Source organism: Thermobia domestica, chromosome 12 (assembly GCF_964235325.1).
Source record: "Thermobia domestica chromosome 12, izTheDome1.hap1.1, whole genome shotgun sequence".
NCBI lineage: Eukaryota > Metazoa > Arthropoda > Insecta > Zygentoma > Lepismatidae > Thermobia > Thermobia domestica.
The window spans coordinates 169,638,704-169,661,811 of record NC_137465.1 but is presented as its reverse complement, the minus strand read 5'-3'; the positions used below and the strand labels follow the sequence as shown (position 1 = coordinate 169,661,811).

Here is a 23,108-nt window from a genome sequence, read left to right as displayed (position 1 = left end):
CCAAGCTGAATATCTCGAACAGTTCTCAACGTACATGAGTTTTATTACCTGTTGTAATCAGCATGAATTGGTCCTTCAAATGACATGCCTATTTCTCTGCAGGCGAGTGCTTCTCCCAAACTTCCCTTGTCAGCTGGCTTCAGACCATCATATCCATTAAATAATACAATAAAACAATAATTAATATAAACAATGAAATGTGCAAATTGTACATATAACAGAAAAAAAAAATCCCTTTATAAACATCCAAGTGTATGTCGTTCCACATAGTGAGCAACTTTGTAACTTATAGGATGCCACATAGATTTGCTGTGATGATTACTAAATTAATCCCTACTAAATTAATTAATAATCATAAATTTAGTATGAGGGATTAATTCCTCTCTTTCCAAATACAGTTTCTCCCAGGCTCGTGGCAGTCAGCACGCCGTCGTGGCAGTCAGCACCCGTGGCAGTCAGCACCTATCCCTCTTAAGCCCCGTACGGAAAAATAATGGCAGAAAGTTTCGGTAAGTGTTGCTATTTTCACTGCTAGCTTTTATACATACATATATATATATATATATATATATATATATATATATATATATATATATATATATATATATATATATATATATATATATATATATATATATATATATATATATATATATATATATATATATATATAAATTTATTTATTTATTTAAAAAGTTCTCGCTGTCTATTAATGGTTTTGCTTATAGTAATTAACCTTAAAACTGGAAATAGTTGATTTTCCACTTCTGGTTTGAATAAAAGGTTATAGAATAATAGAGAACCTATTGTTTGATTGTTGAATCGATATTCTGTCCAAAAAAGCAGCTTCTCGCTATCTCTATTTGCTATCGCTGCTTTGGAAGTTTAATAAATAGCAGAATCCAGTCACAAAAATTAGCAACAACGGCAATGAAACCAGCAAAGTATTGAGAATATACCCCAAACCTTAAAATCGGCAAATAGTTGGATGAAGCATTCCTTGACTTTGCGTCGGAGAATTTATAGAGCGGTTAGTTTTTATATCAGAAAGTCAGTTCCTTGACAAAATTACTCACGATGAAGCTTTTGGAAAGCAAGATATGGAGGACAATACAGGGTGTTTCAAAATGGATATCGGGGTTTTAAAGTTTTATAGTACTTAAAACAATTACCTTATAACTATGAAAGATCAACTCAAATAGTTTTGTACGCACGCATGCACATGCACTATTTCCTCTGTCTGCCGATAGAAAGCGCTAGTAAGAAAGATGGCAACTATTGAGCAGAAAACTTTTTGTGTGTTCTACATTTTGCAAAAACTGAACCTATAGTTACAGTTCAACCGTCTGTGTGGAGAATTTTATGGAGATGCTTACAACTACGTCCTTATAATTTGCAGTTGCTACAATCTCTAAAGTTGCAACGTGATTTCCTTTAAATTGAATGTGTTTTGTACCATATCCCGGCGGAAAGTTTATGAGCCTTTCTCGCTTATCGATTCGATGTGTGTCGTGTGACGAATGGTGCTCACATTGAACACTTGTAACAAAAACTGTTTGAGTTGCTGTTTCATTTGATGTATGATTTATAATTGTACGTAAATGTAATAAATACTACAAAACTTAAAACCACGGTATTCATTTTGAAACACCTTGTATTCTCTCAAAAGTTACTCGAACACACCGATGTAAGTAAAATAAAATAAAAAATAAATGTGAAACTACAATTTTGTGTATTTGCATGTTACAATCATGTATACATAATCATCTACGTGCAAATATACTCTTATCTATAATCATTTTTACTTAAAATGTATCATAAGAGTGTTCTATTATTCTAAAGAAATGAACGGAGCAAATTTGTAAAATCTTCTGGGTATACAAATCCAACTTATTTCAACTGCGTTTTGAGAAATAAAAAAAAAATCACTGCTATTTTGACCGCAAAAGACTTGATAGCTGAAGACATTTTTTGAGAATTTAATTTAAACCAATCCTTCATTTATTTATTTCTTTGTAATTTACCTCCATGATAGCTCTATTCAATTTGTATTCCGAAACGTAACAGACATTCTTCCTATTCTCCGCTCGGACAGAAAATTTTCCTCTCAATTTCCCGCTTCTGTATGGAGTTGAAAAAGAAGATAAGAAGTCCTTTGGAAAGAGAGATCGATCGATTTTCATCTGTTGCGCTTCAAAGTTTTCTTTTGCTCTTTATCTCCTTTCGTACGTAGCACGCTTTTCGCCGATTTACAAACCTTACAAATGTCAACTTTCTGTACGTACTTTTTTTTTTTACCTTTCTCACACCCCCTATTCCGCTGTTCATCAACTCTATTTCATAGCGTAGCTTCGTGCTGCAGGAAGTCCGTGGAACTCCCTAGCCCACAGATTAGATTCACCAAGGGAATCCCATTGGATATTCTGAGGCTATGGAAAGTGAATCGTTCTTTCGGCTATTCAATCCGTTTTGAGACCATTCACGTCACACGTTCCTTCCCTAGGCTCTCTCTCTCCCTTTTCCCGCAAGCCTCTGGCTCGTCCTGCAGAGATTATTTCTGAGTATATCTCTTCCAGTATTTCTTTTTTTTTCTTATGTTGGTTTTTGGTTCTTATCAGTAGGAGAAACGTAAAACCTAGGCAATGTGGGTGGTAGGAAAAACTCGTTTCACCAGTCTGGTCTTTTCAAATAGAAAACTGTTTGATCCTTGCTATATTTTATCATATTTGGAAATTCGTTCAGCTGAACTTTAAAATAACAGTATAAAACTATTCTTCTCCTGAGAATTTGGATAATTCGAATTATTTTTTTTTCTGAAAGGTATTTTTCTCTGCACTGAAATAAAAAATGACAATTTTAACGTAAATCATGATGTCCAAAGGATAGTGTATGATATTTTGTATTAGTATAGTACAACTGAATCACAACACACTTGCATGTCAGGATATTTTGGATATTTTTTTAAAAAACTATTGATACCCAAATAGCTAATGATAGCTACAAACGCCATTACATAACTTGGCCATTGAAGAGAAAATATTTCTTCTTTGCAATGATATTAATGAGTACATCACTGATATGTAAGCGTTAACAAAAATAGTAATATATAGATCAAAACTGTGTATCAGTATATTCCACTTACTCTTTCTTTATAAGGCTTTCCCAGAACAGTTTAATGTAGCTGCAATGTAGACTAATAGTTTGTTCTTCAATAGCAGGATTTCTAATATTTAAGTACGATTCGCTTTTGTTCAGAGTGAAACATAATTTTCATCTCTCCTGCAGACCCCTTTATTAAGTACGAACTTACGATCATTCTCACAGCTTAATGATTGAAGGGAAAGTAGACACGGCTATGCCAGTTAGGCTAAAGGAGACTGTGATGATGATAAATGTATGCAATGGTGGAATGAATAAAGTAGGAAGAAACGGGAGAACCCCAAGGAAAACCACGGACACGGTGTTTGCGTATCACAAAGTCCACTTGACGTGAGCTGTAATCGAACCAGGAACTGCACGCACAAGAGGTGAACGATCTACGACTGAGCCTCCGCGCCTCCACTGAAGGGAAAGTACAGTTCCGCCATAGACTGGATAATCAAATATGAGACAAGGTGATATTAATCTTCAAAAGCTTTTAAAATTATTTGTACAAAGCGAAGTAGCGAGACATAAAATATTAAGACAGTCTGTCTACGTCGATGTCCAGGAAAATATTTTTCATTGCTTTATTACGCAGTAAAGGAAAATAGACTACAGTTATTTGCTATTGACACAATTTCCTGCTTCGAATGAACAAAAATCAGTGAAAATATTCTGTGGCGAAACTGTTTCAGTTTATTCATATCTGCTATGGATAACGATCTTCCTTTTGCTATTGAAACATACCTTATCTTAAACTCAACAGAAACGAAATTGTCAAGATTCGTCGTCAAGCAGATACATTATTGACGTTTTATTGACTATTAAAACAAACATTTCTTATTTCATATAGAAATCAATCTGTATATGCCACATGCATGGATATAAAAGTACACATTCTATTTCAATGTTAAATGAAATGGAGGAAGGAAATTGCGTGAATTGATTAATGATAATACTGAGACTGAAAATCGTTCTAACGGAACGGATGCCATTAAAATAAACTAGAACTGAAATCGTTGCCGTAAAACTTGAAATCTCACGAATAGTGGTTCATTTTTTACTACAATCAATGTCGTCTTACTTTTTATTCAATAATATTGAGACAAGTTATTAAGTAATGTAGCTGGCAGTACATAAATACGGAACCTCAACAGGATTGTCTCCATCTGTGTGCATGATTTAGGAACGTATTTGGAATATCACTTCTCCCAACAGGTAATAATTTAAAGTGAATAAATGTATACATTTATTAAATGTGGTTGTTGGGAGAAAGATGAATTGACGAACAGTTATGTTTCTTTGTTAATACAAATCAAGATTACTGTAAATTCTATTTATTGGAATTTAACGAAAAAAATGCCCGAAGATAAGAGATACAACAATCAGTAGATCTCTTTAAGACAAACAAAATAGTATGGATAAATGTAAATACTCAAGGACAGTTTTCGAGAAATCGAAAAAATCTAATTTTTTAAATTAAAAAAAAAAAAAAAACTAAACATTAACCTGTATGATAGCCAAGCGACTTATAAAGATAATCATGATAATGAAATATATCCTTATAAAGTTTTTCATTGTGACAATAGCAAGATGACAGTACACAATAGGTGATTAATGACATATAGAACAAAATTATTATTAATGGATTGCATCGAGCAGAATAAAATAACATGGTTAAAAGGAAATTCAGATGCGTAGTTTTCGAGGAAATATGATTTTATGACGTATGACCTTCGTTGCTAAAATTAATTGATAAATTTTCTTCTGCCTTAAAAGATTATTTATTTATTTATTTATACATTATATATGTAAAATACACTGTTAATTAGGACATTCGGGCAGTGAGCACGTGACACACTGTTACTATATAAAGTTGATCTTAGTGATGAAGAAAAATGTTAAATGTTAGACTCAAAGTAAACAGATAGAATTTTCGGTACTGTGCTGACTCAAACCTATATTGAACATATGGAGCAAAAAAAAGTGCAAGGTCCATCTAAAATAATGGCGTGGTGCGTTATATGAGGTGAGATAGTTACTACACGATCTTCATTAACGAAGCCTGAATATTGCGATATGCTAGAAACAAAATGGTGCGTCGCTGCATTATAGTAACATTGTTATCAGGTGACTTAATAAACAATTTCCAGGTATATGGATAGATCGATATGGACCAATTGACTAGCACCACGATTTCCCGAACTAACTCAATGGAGTTTTTGTTTGTTGGGGCGTTTGGAAACTGCTATGCACCAGTGTAAAGTTAATGGTGTTGCCCACTTGAAAAGAAAAATCATTGAGTTATACGAACATATCATCTGACTTAGGGATTTAGGAAAAAGATTTCTGGGCTTTCGGCATCTATGACCATTTAGTCTGTCACGTTTTGAAGGATGACGTCCCTCGGCGAGAAAGGAAGGAAGGAAGGAAGCCTGGGGCCCATAAGTTAGGTACCACTCCGGCATTTGCCTAGTGTGAATGAGGAAAACCTCATTCAGGGTGGCTGGGGCCACATTTTCCGAGGCCGAAACCGTTTTACATTTTGTCGACCGAGTGCCCCACCGAGAATTGGATCTGACTGCTCACACCAAAGGCGAGAGCGTTAACGACTACGCTACGCGGGACCACCATATCATCTGACGTGCTTGGTAGGGTCGCTCCCATTGAGTTACAATATTCTATGATTGTGTTTGTTTGTTATTTTTTGGTTTGCAGATGTTCTTTCTAGTGATGAATGCAGTTGTTGTGGAGTTACAAAGTATATGAAGCACGTAATCCTTCCTTTCGGAACACACAGCAGAGTCCAAACACTACCCTAAAATCATTCGTAAGTACACCACTGTTATAGTTATCGTAAAACGAACTGCCATTCGAATTTTCGTTAAAAGACGCATATCGCATGACCATGTTACCATTTAAAACAGCGAAGTTGAATCCAATATGGCAGCCACACCAAGATGGTGGGCGACGATCGTAATCTCGTCATAACGTTTTACTTTTCCTCCAAAATTGATGTAATTTAACTTCAGATCTAACCCAAACACAATTTGTAAAATATTCAGTCCGGTCCAGACTTTTGACCACGTGCTTGTATGCCTAGAACGCCTGATCTTCCAGTTTTTAGAACAGTTCTTCTTATATTCAGGGAACGTCATAGAATAGTATCTCTCGAGCCATGGCCTATTGTATCCTACAGTGCTAAAAATTTTATAAACTCTAACATATAAATTTTAAAGTCGAATTACAAGTTTTTTTTTTTTTTTTAGTTTGCTTCCTATATGATGTACAATTTGTCCAGAAAATACGTATGCCATACGAATAACTTGTCTTGGTCTATTTGTATAAAATATTACACACCATATTGATCTTTAAGAGTTAAATTAAGATTATAATGAATTCGGCAATCCCATATAGTAAATGGGATGATTGTGACGTTTTCTATCCAAATACTAATTTAGAATAATAGTATGGGAATGCTGATAAGAACAACGTTTAACAAGTTTAACAATATAGGCACAGTGGTGGACAAGATGCTCATAAAAGACTGCAAATTGCTGCTGAAAACTCAATAATGACGTTAGTTTACTTAATATTCTCCGAAATCCCTGTTGTGTCATGCTGCTGAGAAAGTGCAACAACTACAGTACTCTCGTTTTGCTAAAATTGTACTATGGCAGCAGCAATAACTGCACACATGATGATCTGTGCTTAAGTAATATATGTGTAGTTTAATGAATGGGCTTTGAATTGCATTCTTGCTTTCTTACAGCCCGACCCTACCGTGAAGACACTTTAAGGCCAGTATTTGTATAGTAATAAAATCCTGTCTAAATCCCATTTAAAGCTAAGTATCGCGAAGAGAGCATATGTTAATAGGTACAACAGATCAGGATCGATTTAATGATTTGTTTGAGAACCTGTCATGTAATGAGGGATGCACGTAGCAGATGTTCTACTAAATATTCCTTTTCAATATTGAGCATAACTTTGGAAAAAACACCCTACACATATAAGACAAACTGGCAAATATATTTCCTTACCTTATATTGCTCTGAGCCTTGAGTGACGGAATGGCCGTCCATTGGGTCCCATACCAACGGGCATCTCATCCTTCCTGGACACGAGCAGAGTTGCTTCTTGTTGATTCCCCAGGCATTCGCTTGTAAATAGGCGCATATGGATTCACTATCACAAACTCCCAACTTCTCTTGGGCCTATTGATGTAAAAGAGGAAACAAAGAATTACAGTTATTCATGTACTTAGGCTATATGTTTTAACTTTGAAGAATTAGCAGTCCTAAAGTAAGTTTATATGAATCAGTACAAGTTCGAACAAAACTAATGCAGAATCCATAATAAAATATGATGATATGGATCCATAATATCCCTTATGATAAAACAGTACATGTATGAGAACGTTTTAGGGCATTTGTTTTTACAAAACTAGGAAGCAGGTCAAAGTTATACACAAACCGAAATCACCCGCGAGCAATATATGTAGATGCTGGTAATCTGAATAAAACATGGGATAGAATGAGGTAATATTTTTTTTATATATTTGAAAAAAAATGTGCCTAGCTTTACAAAACTACACGTATCATAATGTAACAAAACTACCATGTCCATTTTTCATAAATCCTCAAAAATTAATTTGTTCGGATGAGGAAACGCGTCGGCGAAAAGTTCGCAATACATCTGTTTTCTTTATGTCTTTTTTATCCCTGAGGAATGAGTATGAGCGTGGACTTTGTGTCAGCAATACTACTCATGATACCTTTATGTGAGATTGGAAGACTTCGTATCTGAGTGTTCATTAGGGAAGACATCTGGTAGACTCTTGAGTGAAAACTGCAATTGAAATTGAAACTCACCAAACAGATGGACACGACTATTTTTATTATGAATGAGAAATTTCTCTTGTGGTTCATGAGTCGCCACATACCAGTGAAAACATAAGTTATCTACATCATGCAGGATTTTGAGGCTCGATTTGATAAAGTATCACTGACCAAAGCCATTGCAACTTGTTGAAGTAAGGAAAATCTTCGGGTACTTTTGTTGTCATGTTTTGCTATGGAATGTAGTTAATTGAGCAGTTTGGGCGAACATATAGAATGTCGCATCCTCTAACTTTTGAGCAAACAAGCCTCCCCTGCCATCTGCAGGTACATTTTCAAAATTAAACTACCTGCATATTATTCTGTGGTTAGATCACAATCCATTCCACCTAATAGTTCAATATCAACTGTACCATTATGTTCGCCCAGCTGCTCAAATATATTCACCTGTTATTTGTGTACATAATTACAACTATGCGATGCATGTCATTTCCTAGATATTGAGCACGAAATATAGACTACTATTCAGGCCCTTATCCATGGCGGGTCTAGGAGGCCGCCCCTAAATTTTTGCTGGGCCCCCTAAAAGTTTCGCGGTAGACTTGCAAATGAACTATAATATGGTTGGATCGGCCTCCGTAACTTCTACCGCCCTCCCTATATTTTTGGATTGGCTACCGGCCTGCTACTATCCCATATCACTACAGCCAATACTTTGTACTTCGCCCCTTACCGCCTTGCGATTTCGTGCAAATGAATGCAAAAATTATATTTTCTGATATAAAAGCTCACAGATACCCTAGCTGAAGAACTTCTTCATAGCTGGCTGGATCTAGTACTTGAAGTTCAAATTCAATTGGTTTCCAGATTTTCCCTGGAGCTTATGTGTGCCTGTATGGTTACCGTTTGTGTCATCAGGGCGGGAAATTGGGTTCGATTCTCGGTAGGATTACATGTAATTCAGATCCCACGTTAACCTGTAGATCCTACGGAGTTACTGTTGAGGAAGGACATTAACTCCAAAACTAACAAACTCGACGTTTCTAAAGTTGCTCCTGAATGACTTAATGAATTATTGAAAAAAGTTTTTTTTTTTCCACGGCCTTCTTGCATGGGAACTAATGAAACTGTTCTTCAATCATTTCAGTTTTAATGAAGCACGTTTACCTTTCTTTTCCCATTATATCTATATCTATATATACAGAGGATGTTAATGAACTATACCGACAAACTGATAGAGATGATACTTCACACCAAAATAAGAGAAAAAGTTTGTATGGACCTATCGCCAAAAGTGCATAGTTTCAGAGCTAGGGCTGTTCAAAATCGCGAAAAAGCTAAATTTCACTACTCCCTATTTAAATTCCAGAAACTCTGGATGGTGGTTCTTATCAGCGTAAAGGAAGCCACACATACACAATCCAAAAGTGCATATTTCATCAATTGTCAATAGGTGTAGAGGGTATTCGCCTTTAGGGTGTAATTCTCAGATATGTTTTCAATAGAGTTTTCAGATATACCTTGATTAAAATATTGTCCAAAGTAGGCAGGAAGTAATCCTTGACAACAATGGACATCCAATGATTCGGAGGGAAGTCGGAAGTGTTAGGAACCGGCAGCGTCATATTTTTTTTTTTTTTTTTGTGTGTGTGTGTGTGTTCGGAATAACGTGTGATGATATGTATTTTGTCACGGTATATTACACGTTTTCTTCACTTATAAGCGTGAAAGAAAACATCACACTACGCGTTTCTCCGAATATGAGAGACCGTGCTGCTGACGATCCTTAACTTCCGACACCACGCTAAATGATTCCGTGTTCAATGCTATCAAGGCTTATCGTTTGCCTGCTTTGAACCAATCATAAAGTCAGAGCATATCTCAAAATTCAGTTGATGGCATGTCTAGTAATTTCGCCCATTTTATATATATATATACAAAAATAATAATTACTGTATTTTGAACTAACAAATCAGAAAAAAATCAAGAATAAAAGTAGAGCGGCCACTCGATAGGGAAGAAAAATGGACAATCAGTAGACGCAGTGAATTTTCTAGTTTCAACAAATTGTTTGTAGAGCTTTAAAGAGTAATCTTCAACAAAAATGTTTTAATACAAACTTTAATAATGTTGACATAAACTATTCTGAATTCATAACAGTATATTTCGTGGGAGAATCCTTTACAATTTATGTGGAAACTTCAATTTCAGTTAAGAACGTTATAGGAGGTAAAGACTCATTTTATGTCGGAGCGTACAAGGTAAAAGTCTCTCTTTCTATAGAGGCCTACATAGGATTTTTTGAGGTCTATAAAATTCGAGAAGAAGACGGTTATAAAATCAATACCCAAATTTATCTTTTCAAACATGTGAACACCACCTAAGTATCATATGAAATAAGTAGTTCTGTGTATAATAAACTTATTACAGTTAAACTAACATCAAACTGAAAACTGTAGTTACTAGATTTAATTTTGAAAACTGTACTTATGTACTGATTTTTTGTTAGATTCTGCTCTGCGGTAGACAAACATCGTGTGCGTGGATTTACTCAGGGTTCTTCCGTTTTCTCCAACTTTCTCCACTCCACCATTTCTTTCATTGTTATCCTTCTCCCTTAGTCTCAGAGCATAATCGTGGGGCGTTAAACTCAATAATAATGTAATAGTTGATAGGGTCTAATAGAATACATGAAGCTCACAATAGTTTTTTTTTCACAATGAACAATGAAATAAGGTAAATTTTAGATCAAACCAAATATTGATTTGTATTTAATTTTTGGTTAGTAATACTTTTTCTTGCTTGCCACTTTGGATTTAGGTAACCCATAAAACACATATGACAAGATTTAGAAGACACATATGAAAGATTTTTCAGGCACTTTCAAGCTGGTAAGGCAACCAACATGTGTCTGTGATATGTTGGGTTGCAGAACTTACACTAAGGAATACCAGTTTGAAAACCAATCAAGATAATCAGGCCCAAACTGAACACAAGCTCACATGCTTGTGTTTATGTGTGTTTATGTGCTTTTTAAATTGTAGTATCCACTACACGAGAATGCTTTCAGATTTCAATTTCATGCTATTAAGTCTTTAGTTCAGCCTCTTAATTCTAGTGGATTAAAAGTTGCTCCCTGTACTCCCATTTACACCTGCTTTTTAAATCAGTCATTTTGAAGTGATTCAAGTGGGTGCTCGATTCGTGTTCTTTATGAAACAACAAAATATTACACGTCATTCCCCTATGTCCGTTGATTTCGTTTGACTTGAAATCGAAAATGAAAATGAAATGAAATCTCTACGTTATACATCCCACGGTTATGCCGGTTACGCTAAAGGAGACGGTGATAAAGGGAAATGAATGAAATGAAGAAAGTGGGAGGAAACGGGAGAACTCGGAGAAAACCCACGAGCACGGTGTTTGTCCACCACAAAGTCCACACGGCATGAGCTGTGATTGAACCAGAGACCCCAAGCACCGGAAGTGAACGCTCCACCACTGAGATACCGCGCCCCCGACTTGAAAACGAGATGACTAATATGTGTGAGGAGAAAGTGCTACTGTTATATATATTTGATGTTTTTGGGGAGTTTGTTTTGATAATCATTTTTATAATATTTATATAGAGGTTTCATTTGAAAAAACTGTATTCTTGCGACGGTGGTTACATATGGATTATAATTTATGTTCTATCGTGGTCAACGTTGAAACCGAAAATAGCTGATATCAACAACCGTTTAAAAGAGGAGAGGAAAGCTATCCTTGGAACACTGAATTCATATATTAAAAAACGCTGGTTTTTTTATTGCTTTTATCTTATACTTATGTAGCATAGTTTGAAAGTATAAAACTTTTTTTTTTTTTTTTTGAAATGGCTGATTGTATCGTAAACGTATAGATCGTGAACTTTCGACTTAGAAAAATCTCATCTCTGAATGACGGTTTTATCGTACAACACGATATAAGAACAAAATCCTTGGTAAATCATCCGGAATTTATCCGTAATCCTCTTTAGTGCTCAGCTCTTTCAACCTGTCTTCACTGATTAAGGATTTCTTCACATAACCTATTAAGAGAGGAAAATTTGCAATCAAGATGTGGATGTTGTACGTGGTAAAGAGAAAGTACAATTTGTTCGGATGTAGCGTATCAAACGGGAATCATTGATGAAGTGATAATTTTTTACACATTCTAAATACAGCGAAATTAAATTTTAGCTGAGTCAAGAATGAAAAATGTCATTTGTTGGAAATAGTTTGGTAAACGTGCTAACGGCAACATTTTGTTTGTTTGTTGAAATTTAAATTAACTTTTATGAATCGAAGTTATGTGAGACGTGGACGTATGGACCAAACCACATATCACTCTATTTGGAATAATAATTTCGATGATCTATTATCTACCTATGTATATTGTAACAAAAGGAACACTGACCAAAGCTTGTTGTTGGATAGTGTTGTTTTATATATATGTTGCTGGGCACAGCATCGGAAGTATCACTGTTGATCTCAATGATCCGAAAAACTATGGACTCGGCACTAATATTGATCATTTTTATATATTTCTCCATTCCCCATCCCCAAATTGCGGTCCTGAATTTGGATTTAGACAACATCGGAAGTGTCACTGTTTATTTCAGCGATCCCGAAAACTAAGGATTCGACATAATATTGATCAATTTTGATCATTTTATGTATCTCCCACTCCCTTCCTCCAAGTTGCGGGGCTGAATTTGGATTTAAAAGAGATCGAAACTGTAACTGTTCAACTCAGAGACCCCGAAAACTATGGATTCGAGACTAATATTTGTCACTTTTTATCAGTTTATGTATCTCCCACTCTCCTGCTCCCAGTCCAGCACAAACTTACTTCGGCGGGAATCGAACCAGAGACTCCATGCACCAGATTTAAGTGCTCTACCACTGAGCTACCATACCCCCGAAAGCTTTGAATAAAATGAGAAGGGCAAGCTAGAAAAAAAACCACAGTGGAGACACCATGATCTTAAAGAGGTCTAGGTGCGCATTGGCAAAAAAAAAAAAAAAAAAAAAAAGATTGAGAACCATTATTCTAGATCAGTGCTATTCAACCGGGGGTATACGGAAAGTTTTCTGGGGGTAGTTAATCCTCAAATAAGCATATTTCCAACATTTATTGAATGATCATAGTTGGAGAATTTATTGAACGATCAGTGCTATTTCACAACTTCTTCCATTTCCATCAACATATTTGTGTGAACAGGGTTTCTCTGCATTAACATCAATAGAAACGAAGCACAGAAATTGCTTGAATCCAGAATCAACTCTGATTCTTGCACTTTCGAAGATTCGATCAAGAATCGAAGAGTTAGCGTCTCGGAAACAAGTTCAGTCAACTCATTAACAAGTTAGTTCTAAAGTTACTTTTAGTCTTTTAACATTGTCCTCAGTGTGTGAATTATCAGGGAGAATGAGGGGAAAATCCTCCTCAGTAGAACTGGATGTCTCCCATATGCTTTGAAATTTCCCATGTTAATTATTTCGGATGTGTACTTTATCCTCCTGTAAATAGTCTTTCCATTGGCACAGGGATTGTCCTTCTGTTGGGTCTCTGACCCCTTTTTTAATCAACAGAACATGTTTATTAAGTTTAATAAGTTCATTTCGATTTAATTTCTTTTAAACAGCTTCAGGGGTACATAATTGGATGGCGAACTGTGTCTAGGGGAACGCGAGAAAAAAAGGTTGAATAGCACTGTTCTAGATTATATGTAGTAATTGGTTATAATTTAAACATATTGAAGCACTATGGCTCAGGGGTAGAGTGCTCACTTCTGTTGCGAGAATTCCCTAGTTCGATCCCTGGTTTTATGGGCTTGTGGTGGACAACACCATGCCCATTTTTTCTCGTGATTTACCCACTTCCTTCTACATTTCCATACCACTAGCTCTGTCACAATCATTCCTTTTCATTGATGATTCGTCTTCTTTAGCCCACAATTTATATTTGTAGGTCATAAAATTAGAATATAAGTTTCATTTTAAAGCATATTATACAATTGGTGCGGGAATTGAAATAGGCCCGCAACCAGCCTCAGAGGTTTGGGGGCCCATGAATATGTTGAGGGGGGCCAAGTCATTAAAAATTATCCTACAAATTGTTTTTTTTTTTAAATATTAATAATAGCATTTTGTATTGAGGTTTGGAGGGGACACGAAAAGTTTAAGGGGGCCAAGTCCCCCTAGCCTCCCTCTGGTTGCGGGCCTGAATTGAAACTATTGTACAAATCCCAGGAAACATTTTCCTAAACGTAAAACTTCTGACCCTTTTTACGTTTCATGCTGGAACACAAATGTCACCGAAGCTTCATTTCATAATCAGACACCTAATCTGAAATTCTCCGAAGCTATCTGAAAACCGAGTCAAGTTTATATAGATTTTATGAGGAAACAACTGAGTCTCAAATGTCATATACGTCATATTGAAACACTACTCTTAACAAGATCAATTGAAACTACACATTTGAGCTTCAGGCAAAAGAAACGGATTAGTTTCTTATCAATACGTGACAGAAACTGAATAACTTAGTATAGATCAAATATTCGGTGTAATATTAAGATTGTAATTCTCCTGCGGCTATCATGGTGACTTTTAAAAAAATAAGATAAAAAATAAAGGAATGAAAACTCGAAATCAGTTTTCTATTTTACTTCTACCATGCAAGATAGATTTATAGGGCCTTATGCAGAGTCGTTTTGACGCGTGATTAGGGCCATACTAAAGAGTACGATTAACATAAGTTTCCTGCAGTAGTCAGGTCTTTAGTATGACGCTAATCTAACGTCAAAACAACTCTGCATAAGGCGGATAGAGGATACTGGATGTCTATTTATATACACAAATGATGTGCACATCAGAAATTGAATGTTGTTTTGAATGCTGTTGGAATATAACATAGTGAAAGTCGTTGGAGGAAACGAAACTTCCAATTAACGCATAATTGTGTTTGTTCATTCTTTGCTGAAAATGGATTTGTGATGAGGAAATTGTATTCTCTTGGCAGAAACAATAATATGATTTTCTAATACGCTTTTGTTATTTCGTTACTTAAAGAAGACGAGACCTAAATTAGTCCCTGGGAGACAGCACGTTGTTATTGTTAGCTTCATATTGATGTTCAAAACCATTTCTCTTTTCCCCCTCTTACGCATAAACATTCATAATTTATTGAGTTATTCTCATAGACAAATATGTCATTCGAACAAGGTATTTTCAAGTATCAGATTGATATCCAAATAGGCTGTAACGCTACTTTCGATATACGTATGTATTTTCTAGGATTTTTCAGAATAATTACTACTAACCATGACTGCCAAAAGTGAGGCAAGGGGGTTATAGTGCCAAACTCTGGATCTTCGAAGGAGGTTTAGTTCTTTTAAATGCATGTCCAAAGCATATTAGATTTGCTTACTCATATGTAATACATTTATATTAAATACTTTAGTAGAATAGTTAAGGTTGCCGTTCGTTCCGTTTTGATCAGTACACTCCGTTTCAGTACTCTTATTCTGCAGTGCTCCTGTTTTTAAAAAATAAATTAAATTAAAGCTTTTAGTTTAACGTTAAACGATTGTGCCTGTTAGTCAAAGGGAGATGGATGATTATGCCAGATGAATGATGCTGGAAGAATTGCTGGAATTAGGTTAGGGAGGAAATGGGAGTATACAGAGGAAACCCACGGGCACGATGTTATCCACAACAAACTTACTTGGCCGGGGTTCGAACAAAGGACCCCACGCACCAGAGGTAAACGCTCTATCACTGAGCCACCTTGCCCATTCTTTGTATTTAGTGACGACATATTTTCACTCCTCTTTTGTTTGCCCTTTCCTCGTTGTAGTATTGTAAAATATTGTTTTTGGTATTATATACATTTTCATTAACAGCGACATTTGTAGCCCTAATCTTAACTTATACATGGGGATATTTATCAAAAAGTTTCGTGCAATCACTTAGAAGAAATTCACTCTGGAGAAATCTGACAACATGATGGTATTAATCCTTCTCTACGTAGTCACCGTGCCTAGCGACACATTTTGTCAGCGGTTCTTTACTTTCTGTAAGCCATTTTGTAAAAGGCTGCAGTTTGACATTGGAATCACAGTTCAGCCTCAGAAATGATGTCATCCCTATTGTCAAAACGGTGTTCTCTGAGTGCACGCTTCATTTGTAGAAGAGAAAGAAGTCATTTGGTGCTAGTTCTGGTTAATATGGAGGTGGGGCAATATTTTATTCCTAATTCCACTGCCTTGATCATGGATGCATGGGTGGAATGAGCTGGTGCATTGGCTGCCAACAGCAGCACTCTTTTGTGACCAATCCACGATGTTTCTTTTTCAGTTGAGCTGATTTGAGTTTATTTTGAGTTTAAGATCCCGTTCAGCAGCAAGGCTATATGAGACGTGGATCTACTGATTAACGTGGAATCCGAACCACATGAGCTCCTTCCGGGAATCGAACTCGGGTCTCCCGCGCCAAAGGCGCGTACTCTCTTCTTTAGTTTCTCTGGTAACTTAGGATATGGGAATAAGAGGTACTAGTAATGGTTTTTCCCTGTGGTAGAAAACCTGTCATGATTACAGCTTCACAGGCCCAGTAAGCGGAAAAGATCACCTTTGCAGCAGACTTCTGCACTCGTGCCTTTTCATGGATGAGGGAGGAGGAGTGTTTCCATTTCTTGTTCATTTCCTTTGTTTCTGGGTCATAGATATAAACCCAACTACCATTCATTGTCATAGTGGCTGGTACGCAGAATTTCTCTGAAGTTGTGCAATAATATTCTCCTGTTTGAGAGGAAAAAAGTGTAGTGTGGCCGAGACCAACACCCAGCCTGGAAGCGAAGAAATCGTGTTTTTCTAGAATAACTTTAACTATTCACATGCTAATAATTTCACATATTAAATATGGTGGTACGTCAGTGAGAACGGTCAAGAATTACTGTGTTAGATCCCGATGCATACATACAAATATAACGGTCACACCGTTGAACGTATGCGACTAAATTTTAAATGTAAGTTTCTTTATATTATTCCTTGCTTTTCATGTATAAATAATATCTTTCTAAACATTAAAAGAAAAACTCCTATCTGGATTAAATATCTCACTTTTGCTCACCTAAAATTTGAATGGGACACTTTGCGACATGAATTCCGCTCGCATTATGGTCACTTCTTTCTTCATTATTTTCTTTTCCATATTTCATAAATAAATACGTGTTTTAGTGATAATTGTACACCATGGCATGATTTAAGAAGTATGGGCAACAAAGTTAAGTGGGGTGGCCTGTACATTTTATTCTCAAAGGCTTTGCAACGGGAAAGATAAGTATCTATGAGGTACCAAGTGGAAGAATAAAATTCTATTTCACGCCATCCTATACGCCGTTTTATTTTCTTTTGTTAATATTGTTAGATTGCTCTGCTACTGTGCATTATGAGGATATGGCATTCTTACACTATCCGATTGTTTGACTTTTTCTCACGTTTTTTTTTTTTAATTTCTGTGGCTTAAGAACAATCCTAACAAAGGAAATTCTTTTTTTTTTTTTATGACACCAGTAGAACATAAATGAAAAAGGAGAAGCTATGAGATGAGAATGCAATCTTTGTGGGTTTCTAACTCCCAATCCTATAATTGGCTTTCTATAAGAAGAATAGTAAGTTAGAACGGGGTATAAGAAGATGAAAAAGCATTTCTCGCTCTCTCTTTTCCCTCTCGCCTACTTCCGACTGTTCTTTCTATTTCTTTTCTCAGCGCGGCGAAGATTATCTTTATAGTGATCGAAATAAGAAGCGACTGTGTTTTTTTTTTATTCCTTTATTTTTGAGATGAAAACAAGGAAATAAAATGTTTTCTTAAACTTTTCTTCTTTCCCTGATTTTTGGAATAAACGGCTTGAGAAATTGATTTTGAGAAAAAGCACTGGTGTTTTCCCTTTAAAAAATGGCTGGAAATTGCTTGTTTTATTGTATCTTATCGATAGCAGTAATCAAAGATATACAACAATCCAATGACTTCGTAACATTACAAACCATATGAACATGGTAGCTATTGTCGCAAATCAAAAACTCTAGTTATAATTCTTGGTGCTATTAAATGCAAATCGTGCCTCAAAGTCATAATGTTCATACCAGGATCGTTATTGAAGGTTTTGCTTTGGGAGAGTGGGGATTGGAACAAGTTCCTCCACCGATATAAGTAGAGGTTTACGAGTACAGTGATTCTCAACCGATGTGTCGCGACATACTGGTGTGTGACACAGTACCTTAAGATGTGTCGCTAAATTTTATAATTTAAAAATCATGAAGAATTTATTAATAATTACTTAGAATCTAGGCAGACTGTACCAGTCAACACCTCCAACGGTAGCAATAATGCTTAGTGCTATACAGTCATTATAAAAACTAATTGGTTTCACTATTATAATAGATATTATTATTATTTTATTATTTGTAATAAAAATATCAAAGAAATGTGTCATGATGTTCTGGGCAGTCAGTAAGGTCTGTCGTCAGTCAAAAAAGGTTGAGAACCACTGCACTAGTATATGCATTACTGTACTATTGAAAAATGTATGTCAAACCTCCGCTAGATGTGTGTAAGGGATTCCCCAAAGGAACGTAGGGATTCCGTATAACCTGGCAAATAATCCCTACGTTCCTTTGGGGAATCCTTTGCACACATCTTGCGGAGGTTTGAAACATACTTTTTTCAATCGAGCATGTATGACTTCGACTATCATGTTTTAAACCGCACACTCTACGTTGCGTTGTTTTGGAATTACAGCCCTCTGAAGTTCATTTTTTCCACACTTTCGGCACCTTATATCGCCTAAACTATCCCTCACTGACCAACGCTCCAGAGGACTTTATTGCTGGTTTCGGTGTCGGGAATCAGCTCCCGAAGTTTGTTCAAATATTTTGTTACCATCTTGTAAGGCCTATCTACATACGTATATGATACTCAGGTGAGCAATTTTCCCTATCACCTCATCAATGGGAAAATAAACACACTGCTGAACAAGACTGCACTTATTTAATATAAAAAGTTTAGGAGGACTAGGAGGAGAGTAACAAATGTATGTAAACGTAAAAGGAATTCGTGACTTAAAATTTGTGAAAAAATAGCCAGAAGACCGAAGAGGGAGCAGTGTGTTTAATGCCATTCCACGTGACATCGAGCTCATGATTCGCAACCATATTTAATCATTTCTGGTGAAGGAGTCGCACTATTCAGGAAAAAATATACTACTTAAATACAGATAGACCTGGCAAATTTACAGTTAAGGAAGGTCGCGACATCTACAATTACAAGCAGTGGTGGATGGATTACTACAAGAAGATACCTATTTCCATTGAAAGTGAACAAACCCACGGATTGAACGAGTGTCATTTTCCATATCAACTTTGTTTCACTTCGTTTTAGAGACGCAAAGGAAAGGTTGTCATAGGCTACACAACAATCAATGGTCTCATTCGCCATATCTATATTTCAAACGATACTTCCAACGATATCACGTGATTCAATCCGCACACGAGAAAGTTTATCCTACAGGGAGAGTTCCCATTGAATAACGTAAAATGAAAGACGTGTTCCTGCGGAGAAGACGTAGCTTTACTGTGAACTTCTGCGCTAGTCACTGACATCAGAAACTGACAAAAATGATAACTTGGTATGCTGAATTTAGATTATACATTTTGTTCAACAGATCACTTTATGCGACTTCTGAATTGTGTTTTATTAGGGATGGGCACAAAACCAGATTTCCACTATTTCTATATACAGGGTGTTCCAAATAACACCGACAACGTTTCGGAGGTGATTCCTGGCAGCAAGACAAGACGAAAAGTATAGACCAACCAGGGTGCCCAAATGCCTCATCTCGGAGTTATAGGCTGCCGAAAACATGAAACAATGAAGTTTAAATGTCCATAGCTCCAAAACTATGGGACCTACCGTAGTGGGGCCAAGACTTCAATTAGGAATATGTGCCCTATCCAAAAGTCTATGTTTCTATATCCTAAGGTACTCAAGTAACAGTTTTTATAGAGGCTGTTTGGCTACTGGCATATTATATGAAGTACTCACCAACTACCTCTATAAAAGTCGTTGTGGAAGTACCGCAAGATTCTGAAACATGGATATTTGGATAGAGCACATATTAGTTCCTAAACGAAGTTTTGACTCGACTACGGTAGGTCCCATAGTATTGGAGTTATGGACCTTTAAATTTCATTTTTCCATGTTTTCGGCAACCTATAACTCCGAAAGGGAGAATTTCTGCTCGCAGATTGGTCTATACTTTTCGTCTTATCTTGGTGTCAGGAATCAACCACCAAACGTTGTCGGTGTTATTTTGAAACACCCTGTATATACAAAAACTGTTTTGCCCGTGGCCTAGTCTAACTTTTCTTTACTAAATAGTATGCCTATTTTGTAACAAGTAATATGTGTAGTCTAGTAATAAAACAATTTTGTCAAGTTTTAACATAATTTGCGTCTTTTGTGTTGAAAGGGCATCATTTTGCAAATTTTACATCATCACAGCATAACACACATCATGCATGCAAAGTTAATAATCATGTTAAAATGCCTAGTAAAAGATATCAAATCACCAGCCCTAACCATTGGAGGCTAGGAAATCTCTACTTTCAATTGGACAACTTTTTGCTGTTTTCCTAAATTTTATATTCGTTGACTAATGCCCTTTCAAAAAAAGCAATATATATATTATAATTTAGGGGGGGTTAATCCCCCCAGAAGTCCGTCCTGGATCCGTCCCTGGGTCCATTTAATTGAATTGTCAATAAAGATTGCAAGGTACTCATTAACAAACGGTTTCTTTCGGAACTTCTAATATTATGAGCAACACTGAATCCACGTTCACACGAGCAGTTGATAATGGCACAGAGCTAACTTTCCTCGTTAAGGCTTTAAGAACTGGGAAATCATTTACCGACTTAGAACTTGACTAGTACTCTCTCCATTCTGACACTGCAGTATCAGGATCCAATCCCAATAATTGAACTGCATTATATAGACCCTAAGTCTATCTTACCGTATAAATCACTCATGCTATTATGATCTTTATTCTCAAACACTGAAAAGCATTTTAGCATATCATTTGAACGAAACCTTCTATCCACTTCGTCTACTAAATCCTGGATTACCTGTCCCTCTATTTGATCAAACTCCCTATCATTACTCCCTATATCAGATGCTTGTATGCAGTGCACTAAATATTTTCCCTTATAGAAACCCCTTATAGCCTATAAGGAAGTTATAGGCATGCTACTGATTTATTTTAGCACTATTTAGAAGGTGTGACTATGACTTTTTTTCATTTTTATTAATTTATGACATTTGCTTTCCATCTGTCCTTCCCCACCTACAGATTTTGGTGGGGGGAAAATGCATGCATAAAATTTTTGGTGGTGGTGGTGGGGAATTCCCCCCGTCTCCTCCGCGATTTCGCACCCTGCCCACTAGTTTACCGTAAGCTTTTCCATTGTCTCCAGATGCTGAGTCAACACCGAAAAATACTTTCGCTCCGACTGGGAAGTGAAACCAGGACCTACATGGGGATCCACCGAATTCATATTCCTCCCCATAAAACTTCGTAACTCGACGAACATTTGTGAACTTTCTTAACATAAGTTTACTTGTTTAACATCGAAATGATTGATATAGCCTAAAAATTTTATTTAATATTTCTAGCTCTATCATTTTAATAGGAGGCACTATTTAACAATTACTTATCGTCTTTTCGGGTGTTGAATAACACAGGTTCAATACTATATATACGTATTAGACCCGCAAAAAATCTTCGGATCCCTCCAAACAAAATAATTCTGGATGCGTGCCTGGCGTGCCCTAATCATTCATTTATTTGTGTGATAATATTTCAAGTGCAGCCTCTAAGCCCAATTTACAACAGAATATTTTAACATCAATAATGGAAAAAGGAAAGAAGAAAATAACGCAGGATTTATGCTTAAAGATAACATCTCTACATTCACCTTGTGGAACTACGAAAAAACTGGTGAAACTGGTCAGGGTATCAGGCCACAAGCTTTGCACCCAGGATCTCCTTTTTGCGAAGGAAGAACGCTAACCACTAGGCTACGCTCGCTAGACATAATAATAATAATAATAATAATAATAATAATAATAATAATAATAATAATAATAATAATAATAATAATAATAATAATAATAATAATAATAATATAGTTTGACTCAATATAATGAACAAATTGGGGATGTGCCTGGATTAAGAATCAGCAAACAACGGTGAAATATCCCAAAAATAATGCAGACTGATAGCCAATGACGTGGCCATGCATCACGCAATTTCTTAGCTGTTTTGTGGGCTTTGTTTTAATTATAATAATAATAAGATTTTCACAGGCTTGCGCCCACCAATCATGGAACAGTTCTTACATCAACTAGTCCTACTCTTGTTGTGGACAGCAAAGAGCTCTATGAAAACAAAGCAAGATGAAGAATGAAAGACTTGTCTATTTTCCCTCCCCTTTGCTACTTCTGTCTCACTCTCTGCATCCCCCTGACCCTGCTAACCTTTCCACCTGCCTTTTTCCTTGTATGTGACTGATTTTCTCCTATGATATTCACAGAAATCGATCAAGTTTTTTTCCTTGCCTCTACTTTAGATTTGAAATAACAACATATGAAAATGAAATTTCGTTCTGCTCCACCACCTGAAGAACGAAATTCAGTGTCACCCTCTGAAGAATAATACAATTGATACCATGTCCAAGGAGCTCTCCAAAGATCTGATAAGATCTGTAACTGATGAACACAATACCTTTACCAAACCTGTCTGTTCATCTGTGTTATTCGTGTGGCAAATAGTATTTGTAACAAAATAGCTTCTGCTTTGCTCATATTCGTTCCATTAGATACCCGCAGAGGAAAGAATCTCATTCTGCTGGTACCAGTTGTCGATTTTTTCCCACCAAGCGTAATAGGAATATCCGAAACAGATTTGTTCCTTCAATTTGTTACGGTACAATAACGTTACATGCTCGAATAACGTTACGGCGTCGTAACGAAAATTGGTGT

The 23,108-nt window shown here is 36.1% G+C and overlaps 1 protein-coding gene across 1 annotated transcript in view; it reads right to left on the bottom strand.

Moving 5' to 3' along the window:
- LOC145666819 (U-scoloptoxin(11)-Sa2a-like) overlaps positions 1–23,108 on the bottom strand; it is a 420,750-nt gene that overhangs the window by 54,382 nt on the left and 343,260 nt on the right. The window contains exon 3 of the mRNA XM_081734383.1: positions 7,185–7,358. Coding sequence (XP_081590509.1) covers positions 7,185–7,253 — 69 coding nt within the window. The 5' untranslated portion in view covers positions 7,254–7,358. The remainder of the gene's footprint in view (positions 1–7,184; positions 7,359–23,108) is intronic.